A 21,836-nucleotide genomic window follows, 5' to 3' on the forward strand; every position below is an offset into this window, starting at 1 on the left:
GAGCTGGCGTGCTCTGAAGCCTGCAGGGGTGGGGGAAGCCCTGAGTGAGGGATGTCCCGAGGGAACATGTATTGTGACCTGGGCATGGCCATGACCCACAGAACAATGTGGCAAAGCTGTTGCCCATACGGCCCCAGCTCAAGAGGAATGGCAACACTTCCCCCAGGAGTACAAGCAAGCCTGTTTATGAACGACTGGCCATGTGCGCAAAGACGAGCAGCTATGGCTTCCTTTTACACAGACCTCCTAGCCAGTGAGCTAACCCCTCCCGAGTGCTGCACAAAAAGCCACTCTGAGGCTCCAAATAGCCATAGACAGTGGAAGCCTATCGGATCCCAGGCTCACGCACCGTAATCTGTGCACCTGTCCTTTCTTCATTCCCTAGCTGCCCCTAGCTAGGGTCCTAGGAAACCCCCTCTGCCCACCCCTGACATACCGCGATGACTGGCAGCCCAGGCCAACACTTCTAGCTGTGCCGACCTTGCCCATGCCTGGTCCTCGCCCTTGGCAGGGTCTGCTCTAAGTTCACAGGACTCCGCTATGTTTGTTCTCATGTTTGCATGACCAGCTTAGCACAACACAGATACCGAGAGACAACTCCAGCCTTTCCTGGTGACCTCACACCTAGTTCCTTGTCTAGCGGCTGGTCTGGGTGGTCTCCTTTCTGAAACAGGTATAAGATCCTGCTTAGAGGCCAGCATTACCCACACTTAGGTCAATTACTTTTAGCTACATTAGATGCAAAAATATGTAAAAAGGCAACTCTGTCTTGTGTACTTTCTTCCCAGAGCTCGGTCCTTCTCACCCGATTACCCAGGTGCCCCCAGATAGTGCAAGTCATGTTATGGCTGGAGTCCTGCCCCTAAGATGCCTTCACACTGCATCAGTGCCATACTGGAAAACAATACATATGCCTTTCAGGAAAGCCAGCTCTCTCTTCATCTGTCTCGTCAACAACCCATGCACAGCACACATGAACTCTCTCTCTCGAACACACACATGAATGCACATACATGCGAATGCACACACACACCATCATGCATGCATACACACGCACACACACACACCATCATGCATGCATACACACGCACACACACATCTATGCTCATGCACACCACACACCCACATACATACACATTCCAGAGAGATTTCTACTCATTTTATTTACCAAACACTATGATCAGTGATTTGATCTCTCCATCTTCTTCTCTGAAAATGAACGAGTCTGAAGGTCCCTGAGTCAACACAACAGCGGTGTTCATGGTTTTCCTAACTTTCCTTTTTATGTAAACAGATGCTGAGGTCCCTCACTGAAGCGGCGAGGGGTCCACAACAGGCCCTGCCACAGCTGACCCCTGCCGGGTGCTCTAGAGAGAACACTGACACCAGGGACCTCTTTCTTTCCAACGTCCTCTCTGGGCATTGGAAATGAAACACACTAGTGGATATATTTCCATTACAGATGAATGTGAGGTTAAAAATCACACTCCAGGCAACTGTACCCAAGATACGGCAAAGCTACCAAACCAACCTCTGTTATGACTGTCCTTAATACGGTTGGTTTTGCTGAAAAAAACAAGCTGCAATTGCTGGGACAGATCTGAATGTGCGCTGTTTAATCAGGTAATTACACACAATGTTGCCTGAGTTCAGTTACTTAACGCGTGCCCACTGTGCGTCTAGCTCATGGGTCTCAACTTCTGAATTCGTGTCTCCACCTGTCATTAACAGGACATTTTGAGATTTTCACTTGACCCTTAAATTACATTCTGAGGGCAAAGCGTTAAGTGACAACAGAAAAAAAAATCACCGTTACACTTATCCAGACAAAACTGAAAACAGAGAACCTTTTGTGGAAGCTCATATGTAAGTTTGTTAAAGTAAACCAAAAATTAAATGCAGGAACTAAACTGATCACACATATCTTTAAAAAGATATCAAGATAAACATCAAAGGCCTAGCTTTAATTTTACAAGCTCGGTCTGAAATATTCAGTAATTCTAAAACACAGCTTCACGCTGCACTGAGAAATGACTTCAGTGATTCCTTGTTATTCAGATGATGTGTTTATATTACTGAGTGAAGTGCACAACAACACTTCACAAAGGTATGATGAGCTAGAATGGAAATGTTATTTTCCTTGATTGTACCAATGTCAATCTGTGGGTAAAGGAACAGCAGGAGTCTCTGTATTATCTCCTGACCCCCTGTGAAAGTATCGCTACCTCCAAACAAAAGTTTAACTAAAAACGCAAGTCCAAAATTTGGTCAGAATCAGAAATGAATGAGTGTAGCTGGTAACCATACAGAGAAAACTATTTTGGGGAATATTTGAACATAGCACTATATCCAACAAAGCTACAAAACCAACCTATTTTATGACTGTCCTTAATATGGTTGGTTTTGCTGAAAAACAAGACACACACACACACACACACACGCACCCCACATTAAATTAATGACATGTTCTCAAATAACTAATGATGGAAAAATATTATGTTGAAAAAAATGAGAACAAATGATCCCAAAAATAATAGAAGAAAAGAGAATTAGGAATAGGGCAAAATTCAACAAACTTGAAATGAGAAAAAGAAAAGAATCAATGACATGAAGAGTTCATTCTTTGTAAAGAGAGGCAAGACCCACAGATCCTTAGCAAATGATATGAAATAAGGGACCAAAATTAATAAAATTAGAGATTAAAGGGGGGACATTGCAATGTGTGCCAAGTAAACTCAGAAAACTAAGGCATGCTTCTAAAAGCTATTTTCTACCAAACTGGAACAATAGATGACTTTTTAAGATACTTCTGGGCCACCAAATTGAACAAAAGTGAGAAAAATAACCTAAACATATCCATATGAAGCAGCAAGCATGAATCAGTAATAAGACCCTACCAACTAAGAAAAATCCCAGATAGATGAACTAACTAAAGAACTCAACCAGATCTGCAAGTAACTAACACCAATACTTTTTAAATGGATCCACAAAATAAGGAAGAAAGGAGCACTTCTAAATCCTGCTACAGAGTCAGTATGGCCCCATACCAAAACCACAGAAAGGCAGCCAAAAGCCCCACACTGTAGAACGGTCTCCCGGATGGATGTAGATGCAAAAATTCTCAATAAAATACTTTCAGGATGAATTCAAAATGAGAAAAAAAGATCACTCACTGTTATCAAGTAGGCTTCCTTCCAGAGATACAGGGATGTTCCAACATATGTAATCCATCACATAAATAGACTCAAAGACAGATCTGACAAAATTAAACACTTCTTCTGATGAAAGCCTTAGAGAGACTGTGTGTGGAGGGAGCATACCTCAATGTAGTAACGGCTGCATGTGAAACCTATCGCTAAAACTGTGCTAAATGGGAAAAAAAAACTTCAAAACATCTCAGGCCAGGAACAAGACAAGGGTGTTCATTTTCCCCGTTCCTGGTCAACATGGTGAGTAGAGTCTTAGCTAGATCACTAAGACAGAAGAAGAAAGCATAAGGAGACACAGAGGAAGCTCCCTTGTTTCCTGCTGATGTGATTCCACATATAAGAAACACTGAAGACACAATCAGAAAATTCTTTGAGTGGATAAATGCTTTCAGCAAAGAGTAGGATACAGAATAGAGCATTAACATAAATCAATACCATTCCTATCTACCATCGACAAACATACTAGGAAAGAAATAAGAAAATAATCTCATTTACCATAACCTCAAAAAATAAATAGCATACTTTTGATAAACCTAATATAAAAGTAGTGAAAAACCCACACAATAAAAACTTTAAAATGCTATAGAAAGGAATTGAGGAAGCCACTCAAAGATGAAAAGACCTCCCATGCTCATGAACTGGAAGACCTGATATTGTGAAAATGACTACCCTACCAAAAACAATCTACAGATTTAGTGCAGTCCCAATCAAAGTTCCAGTGACTGAAGACAAGGTAGGAAAAATTGATACCTCGTTCAAAGAAAATGTTACATAAAACAAAAACAAATAAACAAAAAACTCCAGGCAAAAACATCCAGGAAATCTGGGGCAATATGAAAAGAACAAATCTATGAATAATAGGAGCAGAGGTAAGAGAAGAAATGCAGGTCAAAGGCACAGAAAATATTTTTAACAAAATCATAAAAGACAATTTTCTTGACCTAAGGAAGGTACCTATTAAGGTACAAGAAGTATACAGAACATCAAATAGATTAGACCAGAAAATAAAGTCCCCTTGCCACATAATAACTAAAACACTAAATGTACAGAACAAAGAAAAATATTAAAAGCTCCAAGGGAAAATAACCAAATATCTACAAAGGCAGGCCTGATCAGAGGGGAGGTGATCCAACTGAAAAATGGGGTACAGAGCTAAACAGAGAATTCTCAATAGAGGAATGTCAAATGACAGAGAAACACTTAAAAGAAATGTTCAACAGCCTTAGCCATCAGGGAAATGCAAATCACAACAGCCCTGAGATTTCACCTTATACCCATCAGAATGGCTAAAATGAAAAATTCAAGTGACAACACATGCTGGAAAGGATGTGGAGAAGGAGGAACTCTATTCCACTGCTGGTGGGAATTATTTTTTACTATTCTCAAATATCAGAATGCCTGTGTATTAATATTCTCCCAGATATTAAAGCTGCCTTAAACTTGCTTGCATTTTGTGATTTATTAAAACCTAGAATGCAAATTACAACAACCCTGAGACTTCACCTTACACCCATGAGAATGGCTAAGATCAAAAACTCAAATGACAACACATGCTGGAGAGGTTGTGGAGAAAGGGGAACCTTCCTCCGTTGCTAGTGGGAATGTAAACTTGTATAACCACTTTGGAAATGAATCTGGTACTTTCTCTGACAATTAGGAATAGCACTTCCTCAAGATGCAGCTATACCACTCCTAGGCATATATTCAAAAGATGCTCAAGTATACAACAAGGACATCTGCTCAATCATGTTTGTAGCAGCTTTATTTGTAATAGCCAGAAGCTGGAAACAGCCCAGATGCCCCTCAGTTGATGAATGGATACAGAAATTGTGGTACATCTACAACAATGGAATATTACTCAGCAATTAAAAACAAGGAAATCATGAAATTTGCAGGTAAATGGTGGGAACTGGAGAAGATCATCCTGAGTGAGGTATCCCAGAAGCAGAAAGACACACGCAGTATACACTCACTTATAAGTGGATATTAGACATATAATATAGGAAAATCATATGAAAATCTGTACACCTAAAGAAGCTAAGCAAGAAGGACTGTGGCTAAGATGTTCAATCTTCATTCAGAAAGGCAAAGAGGATGGACATCAGAGGAGGGAGAAAACATAGAACAGGATAGGAGCCTGCCACAGAGGGCCTCTGAAAGGCTCTACCCAGCAGGGTATGGAGGCAGATGCTGACTCATAGCCAAACTTCATAACAGGGAATATTATGAAAGAAGGGGGAGATAGAAAGACCTGGAGAGGACAGGAGCTCCACAAGGAGAGCAACAGATCCAAAAAGTCTGGGCACAGGGTTTTTTTTCTGAGACTGATATTCCAGCCAAGGACCACTCATGGAGATAACCTAGAACCCCTGCACAGAGGTAGCCCATGGCAGCTCAGTGTCCAAGTGGGTTCCATAGTAATGGGGACAGGAACTGTCTCTGACAGGAACTGATTGGCCAGCTCTTTGATCACCTTCCCCGGGGGGGGGGGACCTTACCAGGCCACAGAGGAAGACAATACAGCCACTCCTGATGAGACCTGATAGACTAGGATCAGAGGGAAGGGGAGGAGGACCTCCCTTATCAGTGGACTGATCAGTGAATAAACTGTAATTAATAAAAAAAAAACAATTTAAAAATAAATAAAATAACATAAAAACCAATGATATTTGTAAGTAAATGGATGGAACTAGGAAAAAAAATCATCCTAAGAGGGGTAAGCCAGACCCAAAAGAACCAAATACGACCAGGGCCTTAACCAGTCATCATCAGAGAGGTGACCTCCTACAGTAGACAGGAACAAAGAGCCAGTCATTATGCAGAGAGTGAGAGACCTCTGAATGTTCAGCCCTCAGTGGAACGTATCCTTCAATCCCTCCCCTAGAGCTCAGGGAACTCTTGGTAAGTGGAAAGAAGGGGTTTCAGAGCCAGAGGGGATGAAGGACACCAAGGCTATCTATCCCCAGCAGGACTGATGCACATATGAACTCATGCAAAGACTGCGGCAGCATGCACAGGGGTCTGCACAGATAGGACTCCAGAGTTGAAAGAAGTGGACACATGCCCTCATCCCCAACCCTCAAACCATCCTCAGTTGGCAACCACTAAAAAATTAGTTTCCTCCAAGGGGGTCTCACTGGGGAAACAAACTGCTCTGAAGGGCAGGCTGCATGCCCAGCAGTGGGTGGTCAGCAGAAAATGGGCTCAATGGCACCTTTGAAGGCTCCTTGTCTATAATGTCATATCAGGGCTCCTTTTTCTATATTTATTTATTTGTTTGTTTATTATTACCCTATAGGTGTTGCAGGATACTTGACCCCATGGTGAACCCTATGATTGTGAACAGTAAAAACCTGTTTCTAATTGTGGTATGGCTCAGTCTTTAATCCTAGAGCTGTCTGTTTACTGTAGACAAGTATTTTTTGTGTGGCTCAGCCCTAGCACATACCTTTAATCCAAGAGCTTTCTATAAACAGGATTATGTAAAGTTAACCCTAGGTCAAGAGGCAGAGCAAGCAACCAGATAGACAGGAAGTGAACATGGCTAAAAACCATAGAGAGTGACAGGAAGTCCAGGGGGCAGACAGAGAGACACACAGGAAGTAGAAAGAAGTGGCATTGAGTTCAAGGGCATTTAAGACGGTGTAGAGGAGAGAGAGCTTTTTTGTTCTGGGACATGAACTGAGTAGGAAGGTGAGGTGGGTGCTTTCTCTGCCTCTCTGAGCTAGCAGGTTTTCACCCCAGCATCTAACTCCTGAGTCATCATTGGTAAATCCAAATGATTGATGTTTTGTTTTAAAAACAACATATAGGTTTTGCATATATATTATGGTTTCCAGTTTTGTTTTTATGGGATTCCTGCGTGTGTGAATGAGTGTGTCTCTGCATCTATATTTTTTAATTGTGTCTTTTCTTGGGCTCTCTTTCTTCTGTGTGCTTTGTCCTATTCCAATTGATTTGTTTTTGTTTTATCTCATTATGTTTTATTTTATTATTATCCCTTAACAAGACAGAAAGGGGGAAGGGATTTGGATGGGAAGGAGGATGGGAAAGAACTGGGAGGAGTAGAAGGAAGAGAAACTGTAGTCAGAATATATTAAATGAAAAAAAAAACCTATTTTCAATAAAAGAAAAAAAAGTTTCAGTGACGTTTTTAACACATGGCTGATGGACTAGCCTTAAGACATTATTGTTACAAGTCCTTCCCTAGGGGACACATAAATAATATCTGCCTCCTTAGGTCCCAGTGACAAATGGAGTTCAGATTCCACTGCAGTTCACTGTGAAGAACCCACGCATTTGTTAGGGTTCCTTATGGAGCATAGTGAGGAGTCATGGCCCTTAAAGCAGCTGCACTGACAGGGCTACACACAGATAGACGCTGCCTGCATCCCCAATCCTTCCCAAGACTGCATACAAGTAGGGAGAAACTGCATACAACTGGTTGGAAGGAGGGTCTGGATACTGACGGACTCCTTGATCTCCCCATTCCCCCTTCTCTGACAAAAGGCCAACAGTCAACAAGGCCAGCCGTCATGATCTTTTGCATATGGGCACGGATGAACTCATGAAGATGGCGGAAGTCTGGCTTGACATTTCTGCACAACAGCAACCCTCTCAAAAGCTCGGGGAACACTGTGGAGGAGGAGGCAGGAGGCCTGGAAGAGTCAGATGATAGGGAAAGGCTGTTAAGTGCCATTCTCTAGGCATGGCACAGCTACTGCTGTTATGAACTCACCACAGCAGTTACCCACACATGGCACACACAAGACTGGCCCTGTCAACAATCACTCAAGGATGGGGAAAGGCTCATGAGCTCCTACCCTTACTTCTCAATTTCTGGCTCCTGATCTCCCGTGAAGAAGGGAACCATCGTTGGTTGTGTACCCACTGTTTTAATCCACCGGTCTCCAGTGGTGGGCTCCAGACTCATCCAGATGGCCCTGCCTTAAAAAGTGTCCTGTGTCGTTAGCAATTAGAGAAATGGGAATTAAAACCACTTTGAGAGCGCATCTTACCCTAGTCAGAATGGCTAAGATCAGGAAAAAAAAAAAACAGCAAATGTTCACAAGCATGAGGGAAAGGAGGAAACATCACTCGCTGTTAGTGAGACTGGAAACTGGAGAAACCACTATGGACATCAGCCTGCAGAGTTCTCAAAAAGCTCACAGCAGATCTACCATTTGACCCAGCTATACCACTTCTTGGGGAACAACCGAAGAGCTGACACTCTACTCTGCAGATCCTTGCTTAGCCGTGCTCACTTCTGCTCTGGTGCAGTAATGGCACATTTATCTTGGGAGTCAGTGACTAACAGCTGACTAATTGCACTTACCGGCTGCTCAACAGCAGGTACTTCATGCCCAGGACTGAAAACCTACCCACCTGGCCACTGCTGTAGATGACACAAACCCCAGAGGTGAATCTGCTGCTCTCATTTTCATAAGCCAATAGGATTTATGGCTGTATGATAAGCACGTATTCTTCTACCACAGGTAACATACATCCCACCCCTCTTCAAAGAAGCTTGTTTTTGCAGTGGACAGAGACCATTACAGAAATACACCCTGGTCAAAATGTAGCAAGTAAGTGGCAGGGGGATGCTCTGTAGACCATCTACAACGAAATCCCTACCCTTAAGGCTCAAGGACATCCCAGAAGATGAGGCGGGTAAGTTGTAAGAGCCAGAGGACCAGGAGAGCGGAGGCTATGTAGTGTTTTGTAGACATGGCAGGAATTCTGCACACTTGAAATCTCAACAATATGGTTTCCTAAATAAGATCCACATAACTGACCAGTCAATATGCCTGTGCAGAGAGCAGAAGTTCAGGCGGACTCACCCACAGATGAGGAGCTACAAGCAATGGCTTCTGAGACAAGAAGGCTCTATCTTCTTCAGGTGTAAGCCACTTACAAAATTATCCAACCCCACCGGTCATCCCATGAGAACAGCACTAAATGGACTCAGTAGATTTGCGGGATTTTTTTGTTTGTTTGTTTGGTTGGTTGGTTGGTTTGGTTTTGGGTGTGTGTAATTACAGAAGAGATGATTAATTTGAGACGGAGTGAGGGACACGACAGGAGTTGGAGCTGGGAGAGGAAGAGGTGAGAATTATGCAAATACAGCACTCATGTATTTGCTAAAAATGCTTTAAGATTGAAAAAAGAAATCAAATGATAACAAATGCTGGAAAGGATGTAGAGAAGGGAAATCCTTATTCACTGTTGGCAGGAGTGTAAACTGTGTGGCCACTATGGAAATCAGTGTGGACGTTTCTCAAAAGCTAAAAACAGGATCCCATATGACTCAGCTATACAAGCCCCGAGAGCCTGCCTAAAGGACTCCACTTCCTACTGCAGAGACACTTGCCCGCCATGTTCAGTGCTGCCCTGCTCAAAATAGCTTTGACATGAAACCAAGCTAGGTGTCCCCAACTGCCGAGTGGATCATAAAAATGTGGTACACAGAACCAAATTATGAATTTGCAGGAGGGTGGACGGAGCTGAAAAAATTACAGAGTGAGGTAACACAGCACAGAAAGACACATTCCACGCTTTTCACACATACGCCGATCTTAGCTCTCAGATTAGCTTTGTGTGTTTACCTTGGAGTGACCTCAGAAGCCAGGAAGCTAGAAAGAGACCCCTGTTGGGAGCTAGGGAAGGAGGCCTTAGGAGAGAGTGCCCAGTAGGACACTTATGAAGGTCTGGGAAGGAACATTGAGATATGAAATAATTAAGTGGGTATAGGCATGGGAGCATGGGCAAGAAGAGAGGTTGGGAGTGCTAGCCAAAACTAAGGATGTGTGAAAAGCTCACATACAAACCTACCTTGTAAACTAACTTAACAATATAATTTAAAGCCAGATGTGGTGAGTTTGAGGCCAGCCTGTTCTACATTGCAAGTTCCAGGACAGCCATAGCTATATAGTGAGAGCATGTTTAAAACAAAAATAAAAGTTGCAACTAAAAAAAAAAAAAAAACAACAGTTTGAATGGAGGTACCAGCATGGGTAAATAATGCTTCTCCCAAAAGTCACAAGTTATCAGTGCCAGGTGTAAGACAGTTCTCTGGAGAGTATTTGTCATGGAGCCCCAATAGGTCCCCAAAACAATTCAAGTTATTGCCAATGATCTTAGCTGTCAATAAGAACTTGATGGTGGGACCATATTGCCGAAGACAGCACACATTCTTCGTAAGGACATAGAAAAATCACACTAGAAATAAGACGGGAATAAAGTGTAATTAATAAAAGAAAAAAAAAATAAGACGGAAGCTTCATTCCTGCTAGCTAGCTTTCATCAGGCCAGGAGCGTCTCTGTAGGCTGTTGGCAGAGAAAAGACATCGGTGGTCTTACCCAGTTGTGAAACCGATGTAATAAAATGCTGAACTGCCAGGCAAGATGCGCCCACTTATGCAATAATGGCATGGCTGTTGTGAAGCAACCAAGCACATTGTGATTGAATTAAAGGCCCGTGGGGGAGAATGCATACTTGGAACTGTGTGGTGGTTAATTTTCAACTTGGCAGAATCTAGCATCATCTGGGAGACGAACCTCTGGGCATGCCCATTGGGGATTATTTTGGTTATATTAACTGATGTGGAAAGACTCATTTTAACTGTGAGTAGGATCATTGTTTGGACAGTAGATTCTGGACTGTATAAAAAAGTGAGAAAGAGAGATGAACACAACATACATGCATCGCTCTGCTCTTATTTTAGATGGAGTATGAACGTCTGTCCTCACCCCTGCCTCTTTGACTTCCCTGGACTACGCCTTGAGCTGTGAGCTAAAATTCATTCTCCCTGCGTTCCCTTGCTTTTTGTATTAGTTACTTTCTATTAGTTGCTGTGATCAAGCCCCATTACCAAGGCAACTTATTAAATAAAGCATTTAGTTGAGCATACAGTTCCAGAAGGTTAGGGTCAAGGATGGTTGAGCAAAGGCGTGATGGCAGGAACAGCTCAGAGTTCATGTCTCAAACCACAAACAGAAAGCAGGGAGAGCGAACTCAAAATGGCAAGTGTCTTTTGAAACCTCAAAGTCCCCGGTAACATACTTCCTCCAGCAGGGCACCCCTAATCCTCCCCAAACAGCCACTAGCAAGAATTGGGGACCAAGTAGTCAAATGCCTGAGACTTACAGGTGATATCTCATTCAAACAACCACACTTTTGCAAGGATATCTATCACAGCAACAGATGATAAACCTGCTCAGAACGGAGACGTGTCCTAGGCCCTCATGAAGAACCCACGTCTGTTCTAACTGGACATGGTATCCGATTTTACAGGGCTGTTCCTAGCACTGCTCAGTCTGCACGGTTTGCAGTGGGTGAGTTAACACAGAGACTCACACACACGGATTCAGCACGTGTAGACGAGCGTTCTGTTTTGTTACTGGTGAGGCCAACCCATTCCTGAGCACACGTGTGATGTAAGGTCACCCAACAGCTTTCTCCAGCTCTGACTACTCCAAATGGACTCACTCAGCCACATCTCCTCTTGAGGCCTGTGCTTTCCTCTTCAACCAGCAGTCAAGGTCAGGACATTCAGTCTTATAAGGGCTGTTCTACCCTCTTCTCCCCTGGCTACGTTTCACTATCACCTTCTTGAATATATTCCCTGTGGCTACACTTACGGATCCTTTAGGAGGAGCATCTGGGTACTGTGGGGCCGAGAAAGTGATTGCAGGAGAGTCCCTAGAGTTAGTGGCGCGGAAGTGGGGAAAGAGAACACTAGAATAACAAAAACTACAATGCTAACTTACCAACAACTTATACTAGTCCTGAAGTTCTGACAGCTGAATTCTCTAATCAGCTCTTTGTCTCTGTTTACGCAGGAATTAAATTATACCCAAGAGCTTCAGGCAGCCTTGCCGGAAGACAAGGCTTCCTGACCTTTAGACCGCCTCCCTGAACGGGTCCTGAAAAGCACTTCCAGCCCTGCCTCTCAGTCTTCATCCTTCTACCTTCTCCAAGACCCTCTTTCTTTAGATATGCTAATATCATCTCAGATGACATCACGTCCCACTCTGACTGCTTTCAACCTGAAAGGAACAGACGTCTTCTGAGACGCAGGGAATCAGGCTCATCTATTGTGTGACTTTATGAAGGCAACTCTCAGTTCTGCTGGTGGCACCTACATCACGCCACGATCACCCACTCAACCCCGCCTGTCACCTCCTCATCACTTTCTCTTTCATAATCCTTTGCTTCCATTTTACTTTCCATACCCAGCGACTTCTTCACAGCTCTCGTGCTTCTGGATTCCATTCCTGTAAATGACACTTGCCCGTGTCTAAAACACTTCCTCCATCGCTGGCTCTAGCGGACCTAAGAGCTGTTGGTTCTGCTCATTTACTTTAAATTTCCCTCTTTTGGTTCTGAGTTGAGGTTCCAGCATCAGGCATACCTGGATCCAGATACAAGCTCTATTCCTGACTAACTACACGCCCATGGGGAAGTTAGCTGATTTCACTATGCCTTTGTCAACTTTAAAATGGCCACAATGTTCAGCATAGTCAGTTTAGTCTATCACAAGGAATCACAGAACCAATATAAGCAATCACCTCTGTGTCCTAATGCTTAGCTCCTGGGACTCTATTGTCTTTTTACCTTGAAGAATCCGTCTTAAATTGCTGTCACTCATACATCAGTATATTCCTGAAGTAACAATTCCGACACTAAACTTTCATCTTCTACATAAAAAGAGAGAGAGAGAGAGAGAGAGAGAGATCACAAGTGTAGTTAGCTATATCTGAGGGACAACCTAACGAATACCAGCTTCATCTTAGGGTTCCTTCTTCCGGTATTCACTGTCCTTGGCCCCTCCCGCACTCTACTTTGAAGATTTTTCTTCTCTAGTCACCTCAGATTCTCTGGCAGTTTGCCCTCGTGCACTGACTCTTAACACTAGTCTAAAGAGAAAGCCTGAGGATTTTCTTTCTGCCTTGCTCTGTCTTCTTGTTCTTGGTATCACCACTCCTCGCCATGGCTCCAACTGCAACCTGTAAGTAAACAGAAAACGTCCATCCTATTTCAAGCCCAGAGTTCTAGAACCCTGTGTGACTGCTTACTGGTGTTGTCGAGTGCTAGAACCCTCTGTGTGACTGCTGACCAGTGTTACTGAGTTCTAGACCCTGTGTGTATCTGCTGACTGGCGTTGTTGAGGTCTAGAACCCTGTGTGACTGCCGACTGGTGTTACCGAGTTCTAGAACCTGTGACTGCTGACCAGTATTATCGAGTCCTAGACCCTGTGTGTATCTGCTGACTGGCGTTATCGTATGATGACTAAAACAGCATAAACTCAACAAATCCAAACCTGGCTTCATGACCATCCTCCCATTCTCACCTCATCTCCATTCACGCCAGCTATAAAGGTTGGAAGCTTGTAAGTTGCTCTTAATAACCTTCCTACTCCTTCCCCTACCCCAAGTCTACTCACACTCATAAATGTCACCTCACAGACCTCTCCACCTCACCCACCTATCTCCACCTCTGATTTCTTCTTCCTTCTAAAGACCTGTCTTGTCAAGGACAGAAGTCTACCTTCAAATACCTTCATATGGCTTACTCTCTCCCATCTCCCTTCTGTGGCCAAGCCATATCTCTTTTTCTTTTTCTCTCAAATACACTTCTTAGAAACCTTCTTCATTCATTCACTCATCCATTCATTCATCTAACTCAATACCATTCTTACCAGGAAAATGTTCAGTAACACATTAAGAGTCCTAGTTTATTCCTCAAAAACTAGTCACTGTCCAAACACACTCATTATGCCTGAATCACCCATGAGTATATATTTTACATGCCTTCTGTAAACATGTACAGATTTTCTGCTTTTTCTATTTTATATGGTTATGAACTCCATGCTTTTAATATATCAATCATACACACTGAACTTGCTTAATTGTTCTGAATATCTCTTTCTCACATATGATGGAATATCTCCCCTTTTTTGCATCCTCAGCTCCCGTGAACAAACTATCATGTGTGACATTAAAGGAATCACAAAAACAAACATAGCATAGACAATGGCCTTCGACTCTGTTTAAAGGGTGGACGTAGCTGTGATCGTATCTGTATTCCATTTCTATAACGTCTCAAGAAGAGAAAAGCTGTAAGATACACACAACAGATTAAAAGAACCTTGCCAGAAAATAAGGTTCTCAAACACGTCAACTGTTTCTACTCAAGGAAAAAAAAATGTATTTTGGTAAAACGTTAGTAGGAGCTGATACCCAACCAAGCGAGGGAGACAGAAAGAGAGCACCTGGCAACTCCGAGTGCCGCAGCTGCTCGCGGGCGAGAGCCTGCGCCAGTGCCAGTGCAGGAAGCACAGGCTGAAGAGAATGCATGAAGGTCTGTGGAGATGTCTCGGGGAGCAAAGCTCTTGCCACGCAAGTGAGAAGACCCTAGTTCAAATCTGCAGACCCCACATAAAAGCCAAGCGTGGAAGGCTGCCTCAGCTGCCCTAGTGCTCCTAGGAGGTGGACACTTCAGAATCCCCAGAATCGCACAGACCAGCCAGTCTGCACGCAGCGAAGAGGCTCCGACCCAGGGCTCACATACGCCCTCCTTCACACACCAACACACATGTATATACAGACATAAATACAGAGTCACCACACATACGCACTCACACACACACACACACACGTGTATGTACACACACAAACAGATACCACAAACACACCCTGACTCACACACAAACACAAATATATGTACAGACATAAACATTACACATATGTAAGGACACCATACACACACACAAAGAGACACTCTCCATATGTACACAAACACACACAACACACACCCTCACTTCACACAGACACACCACATGTGTACAGACATGGCATCACACACACACACACACACACACACACACACAAAGAAATCATTAAGAACTACCCACATCAGTATACCTGATCGCAATCCTTTCCTAAATTTGGATTACTTAACACCAGTCCCTCGTCTCTTAGAGAAGAAAACAGCAAGAATCACGAAGCCGGCCTGACTTCTCTGCGCTCCAGCTAATTTATTTTTTAAGAGGACTGCGTAGAGAGAGAGCACGGATCAAGAGGCAGCCGAGAAAGCTCTTCTGGTGAGACTGCGGCAGGTCGGCTGGCCAAGTTCTCGTTTCTCCACAGGGACACAAACAACACAAGGCAAGTAACAGTGCATTCAGGCAACGGGGTGAGTGTAGAGCGGCCCTTACACGTGCTCCCTCGTGAAGTGCTCTCGGCGTCCAGGGCAGGTCCATCCTCAGGCTTCCGGGCTCTGTGGCCTTCTGTTAACCTCTTTATCAATCACTAAAGCGAAGAGGCGGAAGTGTGCTGCAGGCACAATCACATGAACACGGGAAGAATAACAGACACCCACAAACAGACGAAAACTATGCACACACACACACACACGAGAGCCAGGACTAAAACCACAGCCACTTAGATTAACTCACCTAAAATAGAAGGTAACAGAAAAACTCCCTAAGGTGTCAGGACTTGTCTCCAAAACCACACACACGGCTGTGAGAAGGGCCCGCTGAGGTTAGCTGCCACTGTTGGTAAGGCCCACTCGGTGGCTTCAGCAGACAACAAGCTTAGTTTGCGGGGGGCAGCAGCAAGCCTGGGGCGGTGAAGCGTGAGAAGGGACAAACGCAAAGGCAGAGAGCAGCCTCAAGGATGAGAGGGAGCATCCTGGTCCACGCTGGCCAGCCCAGAACGCCGGCACTTCTCAGCTAACATCATCCCATGTGTTCAGAACAAAACGACCAGGAGAGCTGCGCACTGGGCACTGTGGGGAGGACAGAAACAGGACCAAACAATGGCCTCGGTGGAAAATGGTGGCCATCTCCACTCAGCCACGCAACGGACATGAACTTCAAAGCTGTTTCGGAAAAACCTACTTCACTGGAGAATAGCCAAGGATTCAGAGAAGCAATGGCCATGTATGTAAGAAATCCGTGGCATAGTTAAATATGCATGTCTGAAGAGTCAAGACAGCCATGATTTGAGAAGGATTAGACTGTTGTACAAGATATAGTAAGAAGGGAGATGGCAAGACGGCTCTGTGGGTTGATGGCATTCGCCTCATATGCCTGGCAGCCTAGGCTGAATTCCCCCAAATCCACAAACTTGTCCTCTGACATTCACAGGTGAGTCATGGCTCATATACATGTGTGCGCGCGCACACACACACACACACACACACACACACACACACACACACACGATTTCAAAGGTCCATGTAAGAATGGAGGAAAGAATAGAGAAAGTAAGCTTGCCCCCTTGTAATGACCACTACTGTGAGAACCACGTGAAAAAATCAGTCTGCCTGGCTGCAAGCTTCCAGGGGTCGGCTCTCCCTGGAAGGGAGAGAGCAGAAAGAAAGCCGACGGCCAGGCCGTCTTACCCTCTTCACGTCCCTCAGGATGAGGAGGACTTCTGCAGGAGGTGGACTCCCATTAAATCCACCCCACCTGTGTGCCCAGCACGGGACTGCCTACTCGGAAGCCACACTTGTGATGAGAAGCAAGAACATTCTGTTCCGCCCGCCATCAGAGGGAACACCGACAAAACCAATGTCTGTTCTCTACGACCCTGGAATCTGTAAGGGGAAAGCGAGGGTTTTCTATCCTCTAATTCATAAATTCAACTAAAATATTCGAATATTCTCAAGGATTCGCTCCATATTGCATCTCTCCTTGTGAAGCCAGTTCCTCCTAAATAACAGGAAAAAATAAGTTTGATTGGGGATCACTTGGAAAATGTGATTTAAGCACTCCAAGGCCTCCTAATCTAAGGTTATGTGGAAACAGACTTTAGAATGTTTCGGAAAAGAAACGATTCGTCAGATTAAGCTAAATGCCGCGGAGTAATCAAATTGTGGAGTTCTGATTAAATGGCTACTTAAGTTTAACCTATTTAAAACTCGCAGGATAAATAGAAAGGCCCTGGCTAGACTACTCCTGGTTTGGGTCAAATGCTCTAACTGGGCGTCTAAGGAGTTTTTGCTCTCCAAACTGTTCCTTTGAACTTCTTAGAAGCCATCCTTCACACTTGGGTTCTTTCTCAGTCTACATACAATAAACAAATGGGACTTCTTCGGGCTCCTTCTGCTACATGGCAGCCAGCCGGAAAGAAAAGGCAAGAAAGTGAAAGGGGCATGTCCGTGCCCACCCCGACCCCTGAAGAGGCTTCTGGGCCGGCGGGCATTCGCTCTGGCCGCTCTGCCACCTCTATGCAAGTGTACAAAGGCAAAGCCAAGAAAACCAGCCCCAGGCTCCCCCCCTCCCCCCCGGACAGAGAGGTTCCCGTTTTGCGACTGCAGCTAGGATCCCCCGGGGTTTCCTCCCGCCGTCCCGGCAGCGCCGGGCCGCAGGCCGACGCGGCTCCACTTACAGTGACACCATCCCAGGTGACAGCACCAGTGCAGCTTGAAGCACTTGCCGTGGCTGTGCGTGGCACAGATGGACAGCCCGTCGCACGGCTGGAAGTCGGGCCGGCGCGCGGCGCAGCTCCGCGCCAGGGCCTGCGCCTCGTCCACTTTCTCGCTCTTCCAGCCGCGCTCGGGCGCCGTGGCCGCGCTCATCTCTCCCGGCGCCGAGGAGCGGGGCGGGCAGGGCGCGGGCGGCCGGGCCGGCGGGCTGGAGGCGCGGCGAGGACCGGCTGGGCGAGGAGCCGCCCGGGCAGGGCGCAGCGAGCGGGCCCGGCCTGCCTGCGAGCGCCCGGGTCCCTCCTGCGCCCTCCTCCCCTCTCCGGTCCCTCCTCCTTGCTTTCTCCTCTCCCCCTCCTCCCCTCCCTCTCCCTCCCGTCCTCCCTGCCTTCCCCCTCCCCGCCCGGGCCGCCACGCCTGCACGCGCACGCGCACACTCCGGCCGCCGCGCCCCTCGAGCCCGGCCCCTCGCGCTGGCGCTGCCCGCGTCGCCTCCGGCCCCCGCGAGTCGGTGCCACACGCCCCTCGAACCGGTGGGAGGGCCGCGAGGACGGTCAGCTTTGTCCCTGGTGTGTGTGTCGCGGGGGAGGGGCGGGGGGCTCCGGCTGCAGCCTGGCCTTCTCTCCGCACACGGTCTAGCCTGGCCCTGGCACTGCCTCCCCCCGGCATGCCCAGGCGTCCCCCGCGGCGGTTCAGGAGGACCTGAGAGTTCCTGGGTTCTTCCCGGCTGCCCGGCACTAGTCCTGGGGGCGAGCGACGTCGGGCCGCCGGGGTGGGAGGATGTGCTAGGTTTGTGTCTTGATAACGTGGGGGTGGGGGGTGGGGGCGGGGGGTGTGCTCTGACTCGAGTGTGATGTCTGTGTGTGGCTATAGATATCACTAGCCAGTCGTGGAGTCGAGCGTGTGGGTTGTGAGTGTGGACGGACGGTGTGTGAGCGTGATTAACTCCCTCGGATGAACGTGTGTGTGTGTGTGTGTGTGTGTGTGTGTGTGTGTGTGTGTGTGTGTCGGTATGGTGGGCTGGAATGGCGTAGTGAATGTATGCGTGGAGTGGATTGTGGGGTTGTCACGGACGTGGGGACACAGACTGTCCTGTGGCCCAGTCTGGCCAATGGGTGTGGCTGCCCAGGCTGCAGCTCCCCCACCCACCTCCCCAGTCCAGTTGTTAGTCTTCCCTCCTGGCACAACTTGCTTCAGATAGGTTTTTCCATCCCGGGCTGAACGGGAGAAGAGAAAAAAATCATTCGTTCCCAGGGAGCAGAGCTGGGAACTGGCTCCGCCTGCAGCGGGCCGGCTCCAGTCTGAAAGGAGGGAACACCCTCCCTAGGCTTCCTTGCCAAATGCTTTTCGTGGGCCCAGGAAAACGCCAGTGGTTGCCGAGGGTCGAGAACAGAACCCCTCAGCACAAATGCTGGGCTGGAACGCGCTCACGCTCGCACGTCCTCTCCCCATCACTTTATTCCCGTCCTGTTTGGCAATGAGATCTCTTCTGGTTTTAAACGACATTCATCCTCAGGCCCTCAAAACTCGTTGCTGTCCTAAGCAGTGCTTCGCAATTTTCCCTTTTATCTAACCTTGGCTTAGGAAGGAAATCTAATTTGCTTATGTCTGACTGTGAAATCTTGTGTCAGGGATTGAGGGAGACTCGGGTGGCAAAGGCTGTTTTCGACAGCTGTCTGCGCTAAGTCACAACCTCTGGCTTCCCGTTTACCTCACAGTGAAGCAGAGGTAAACACAAGGTGCCGGTGCTTTACCTACTCCCCAGGTGCCCACCCCCGGAAGCCCCAGAGCAGCTCGTTGCTGACTCACAGCATCACTGCGTCCCTGCTGCTAATGCCATCTTGGAATAATTCCCGAAAACGAGGAGAAAACCAAGGGAATCCATACCAGGGTTGCTATATTAGCAAACCCATTTTTTCTAGATTTTATTTTATGATTTTGTGGGTGTGTTTTGCCTGCCTGTATGCTTGTGTGCCACCTGTAAGCAGTGCCCTCCAGGGCAGAAGAGAGCCTCAGATTCCCTGGGGCTAGAGTTAGAGCTGGTTGTGAGCTGTTCGGATGCTGGGAATTGAATCCAGGTCCTCTAGAAGGGCAGCCAGTGCCCTAGCCCCGCCAACCAGTTTTTAAACAATGGGTATATCTGTCTGCTTTAATCTATTCTTAGCCTCCAACCTCTAACCGTCCTCTGATACAATTATGTCATATGCACTCGCTTTTATGAGTGCATATGACATAATTAATATGTCCCCCCACTAATGAGACCCCACTAATGAGAAAACTTATGCAGTGTAGTGGGGCTGTTCATAGCCAAGCTGTACGTGACCCAAAGACCTAAGATGCCAGACACCCAGCCATCAAAGACCATCCTTGACAGGGACTGTGGCTCGTCTACTTGGCTGTAATGCTATGGTTAGACTCTTTCGGTTCCCGTGTGAATGGCTGGATATTTTGTTCCTGTCACACTGTCCCTATCTGTCTATTGATGTGAGTTGTCTTTGCACATCAACCCTCTGAACACTTACAGACTGAATCTTTACGAAAGAGGTTTTGGTTATTTCACTGGACCAAACGGCCAAGCATCATGGTTATAAATAAGCTACCAGCAGCCTGTCTGCTTGTCATGCTAAACCGATCACAGGGATGACATGAGGCAACACTTCCCAAATGCAGTGCAGCTAAGCTGGACTCCCGCTGTGAGGAAGGGAGACAGACGTCTGTTCAGCAAGGCCATTAGCACAACGTGGAGTCAGCGTTTGCTCAGTGTTGAGACTGGAATAGCATCTTTAGACTCAGGAGCAGTCCAGCAACCCCGTGCCCTTGCCCCTGGACCTCGCCCGATACTAGTCCCTGTCCTGGTTTTCTTTCTCTCACTGTAATAAAACACTAAGCAGAAGCAATCTGGGGGAGAAAGGGCTTACGATATCTTAAATCTCTGTGTTAGAGACCAGCGCAGGAGGAAGTTGTGGCCGGAATTGAAACAGAGAAAAGGAGGAACACTGCTTGCTAACTGGCTGGCTGTCGGTGGTTTCTTACACAACCCAGGATCACCTGCCCAGAGGGCACCGCCCCCATCATACAAGACAGTCTGGTGGAGGCATTTTCTCTGTTAAGGGTCCCTCTTCCTAAGGGATGCGATGACCTAAGCTTGTGTCAAGTTGATAAAAATTAACCAGCATCTTTTACGGCAACTCAAAGGTTCCCAGCCGCTGACTCCTTTCCTCTAAACCTCCCTCTGGGGTGCTGTGAAGAGATTGCTCTCTAACAGCTGTTCAAAATGAACCTCCTCTCGGGGCTCCAAAGCCCTCCTGGCCTGTTTTATTTATTGCCTTATTTCTGCAAGTGTGCTATTCCCTCCTGCCTGACTTTGTACCTCCCCTCTCTGTCCCTTTGCCCCAGCTGCTCGATTCTGGATCGTGTTTGAGCTCAGTTGCTGTCTGTAGTCTTTTCCTGGTTCACTCTCTGTTGTCATCATCATTGTCATCACTAGTAATATTATTATGATCAGGGCTGGAGGTTGAGGCAAGGGCTCAACCATACCATTCTATGCCCAACCCTGTTTTCACCTTCTATTTGGAGACAGGCTGTCACTAAGAGGCCGAGGCAGCCGACAAACTTACAGAACTTCCTGCTTCAGCATCCTAAGTAGCTGGGAGTATAGACCTGTGTTGCTATGCCCAGCTTCCTCTGCAATATTAAGAACTTTCTGTCCCTAAATGAAACAGGTGAGAGAGCAATCTCTTCACAGCACCCTACAGGAAAGTTTGGGAGGAAAAGAGTCTGTGCTGGGAACCTTTGAGGTGATGTAAAAGAACGCTATGGTGGTTAATTTTGACGTGGTACCTCAAGCACATGACATTGGATTGTATTGGATGCATCAGAGTCACACAACAAATGTTGTTAAATGGACACATCAAAATGTTCACGACCGTGTTGGAGATACTCAGTGACAGATGTGGGGAGAGCTAGATTGGATCCTCCAAATACACGCATGTTTTGTCTCTCTCTTTCTCTCTGACACACACACAGGGAGATAAAAGAGAGAGAGAGAGTGAGAGAAAGGTGGGGAAACTGAAGATTTGAAAGTACATGGAAAGACAAAACACCTGATTTTTAAATTCCAAATCCTCAGAACAAGCAGATGATTTGAAGCCTGTTGAGATCAGGTGATACCTTGTTCTAAGTGACTCCATGT

The 21,836-nt window shown here is 46.3% G+C and overlaps 1 protein-coding gene across 1 annotated transcript in view; it reads right to left on the bottom strand.

Annotated features, from left to right (window-relative positions):
• Positions 1–17,995, bottom strand: part of CUNH3orf70 (chromosome unknown C3orf70 homolog) — a 43,434-nt gene extending 25,439 nt beyond the window's left edge. The window contains exon 1 of the mRNA XM_055625154.1: positions 17,611–17,995. Coding sequence (XP_055481129.1) covers positions 17,611–17,800 — 190 coding nt within the window. The 5' untranslated portion in view covers positions 17,801–17,995. The remainder of the gene's footprint in view (positions 1–17,610) is intronic.
• Positions 17,996–21,836: the final 3,841 nt, after the last annotated feature.

The sequence above is a fragment of the Psammomys obesus genome, unplaced genomic scaffold (genome assembly GCF_907164565.1).
Source record: "Psammomys obesus unplaced genomic scaffold, mPsaObe1.curated_primary_1811, whole genome shotgun sequence".
Lineage (NCBI taxonomy): Eukaryota > Metazoa > Chordata > Mammalia > Rodentia > Muridae > Psammomys > Psammomys obesus.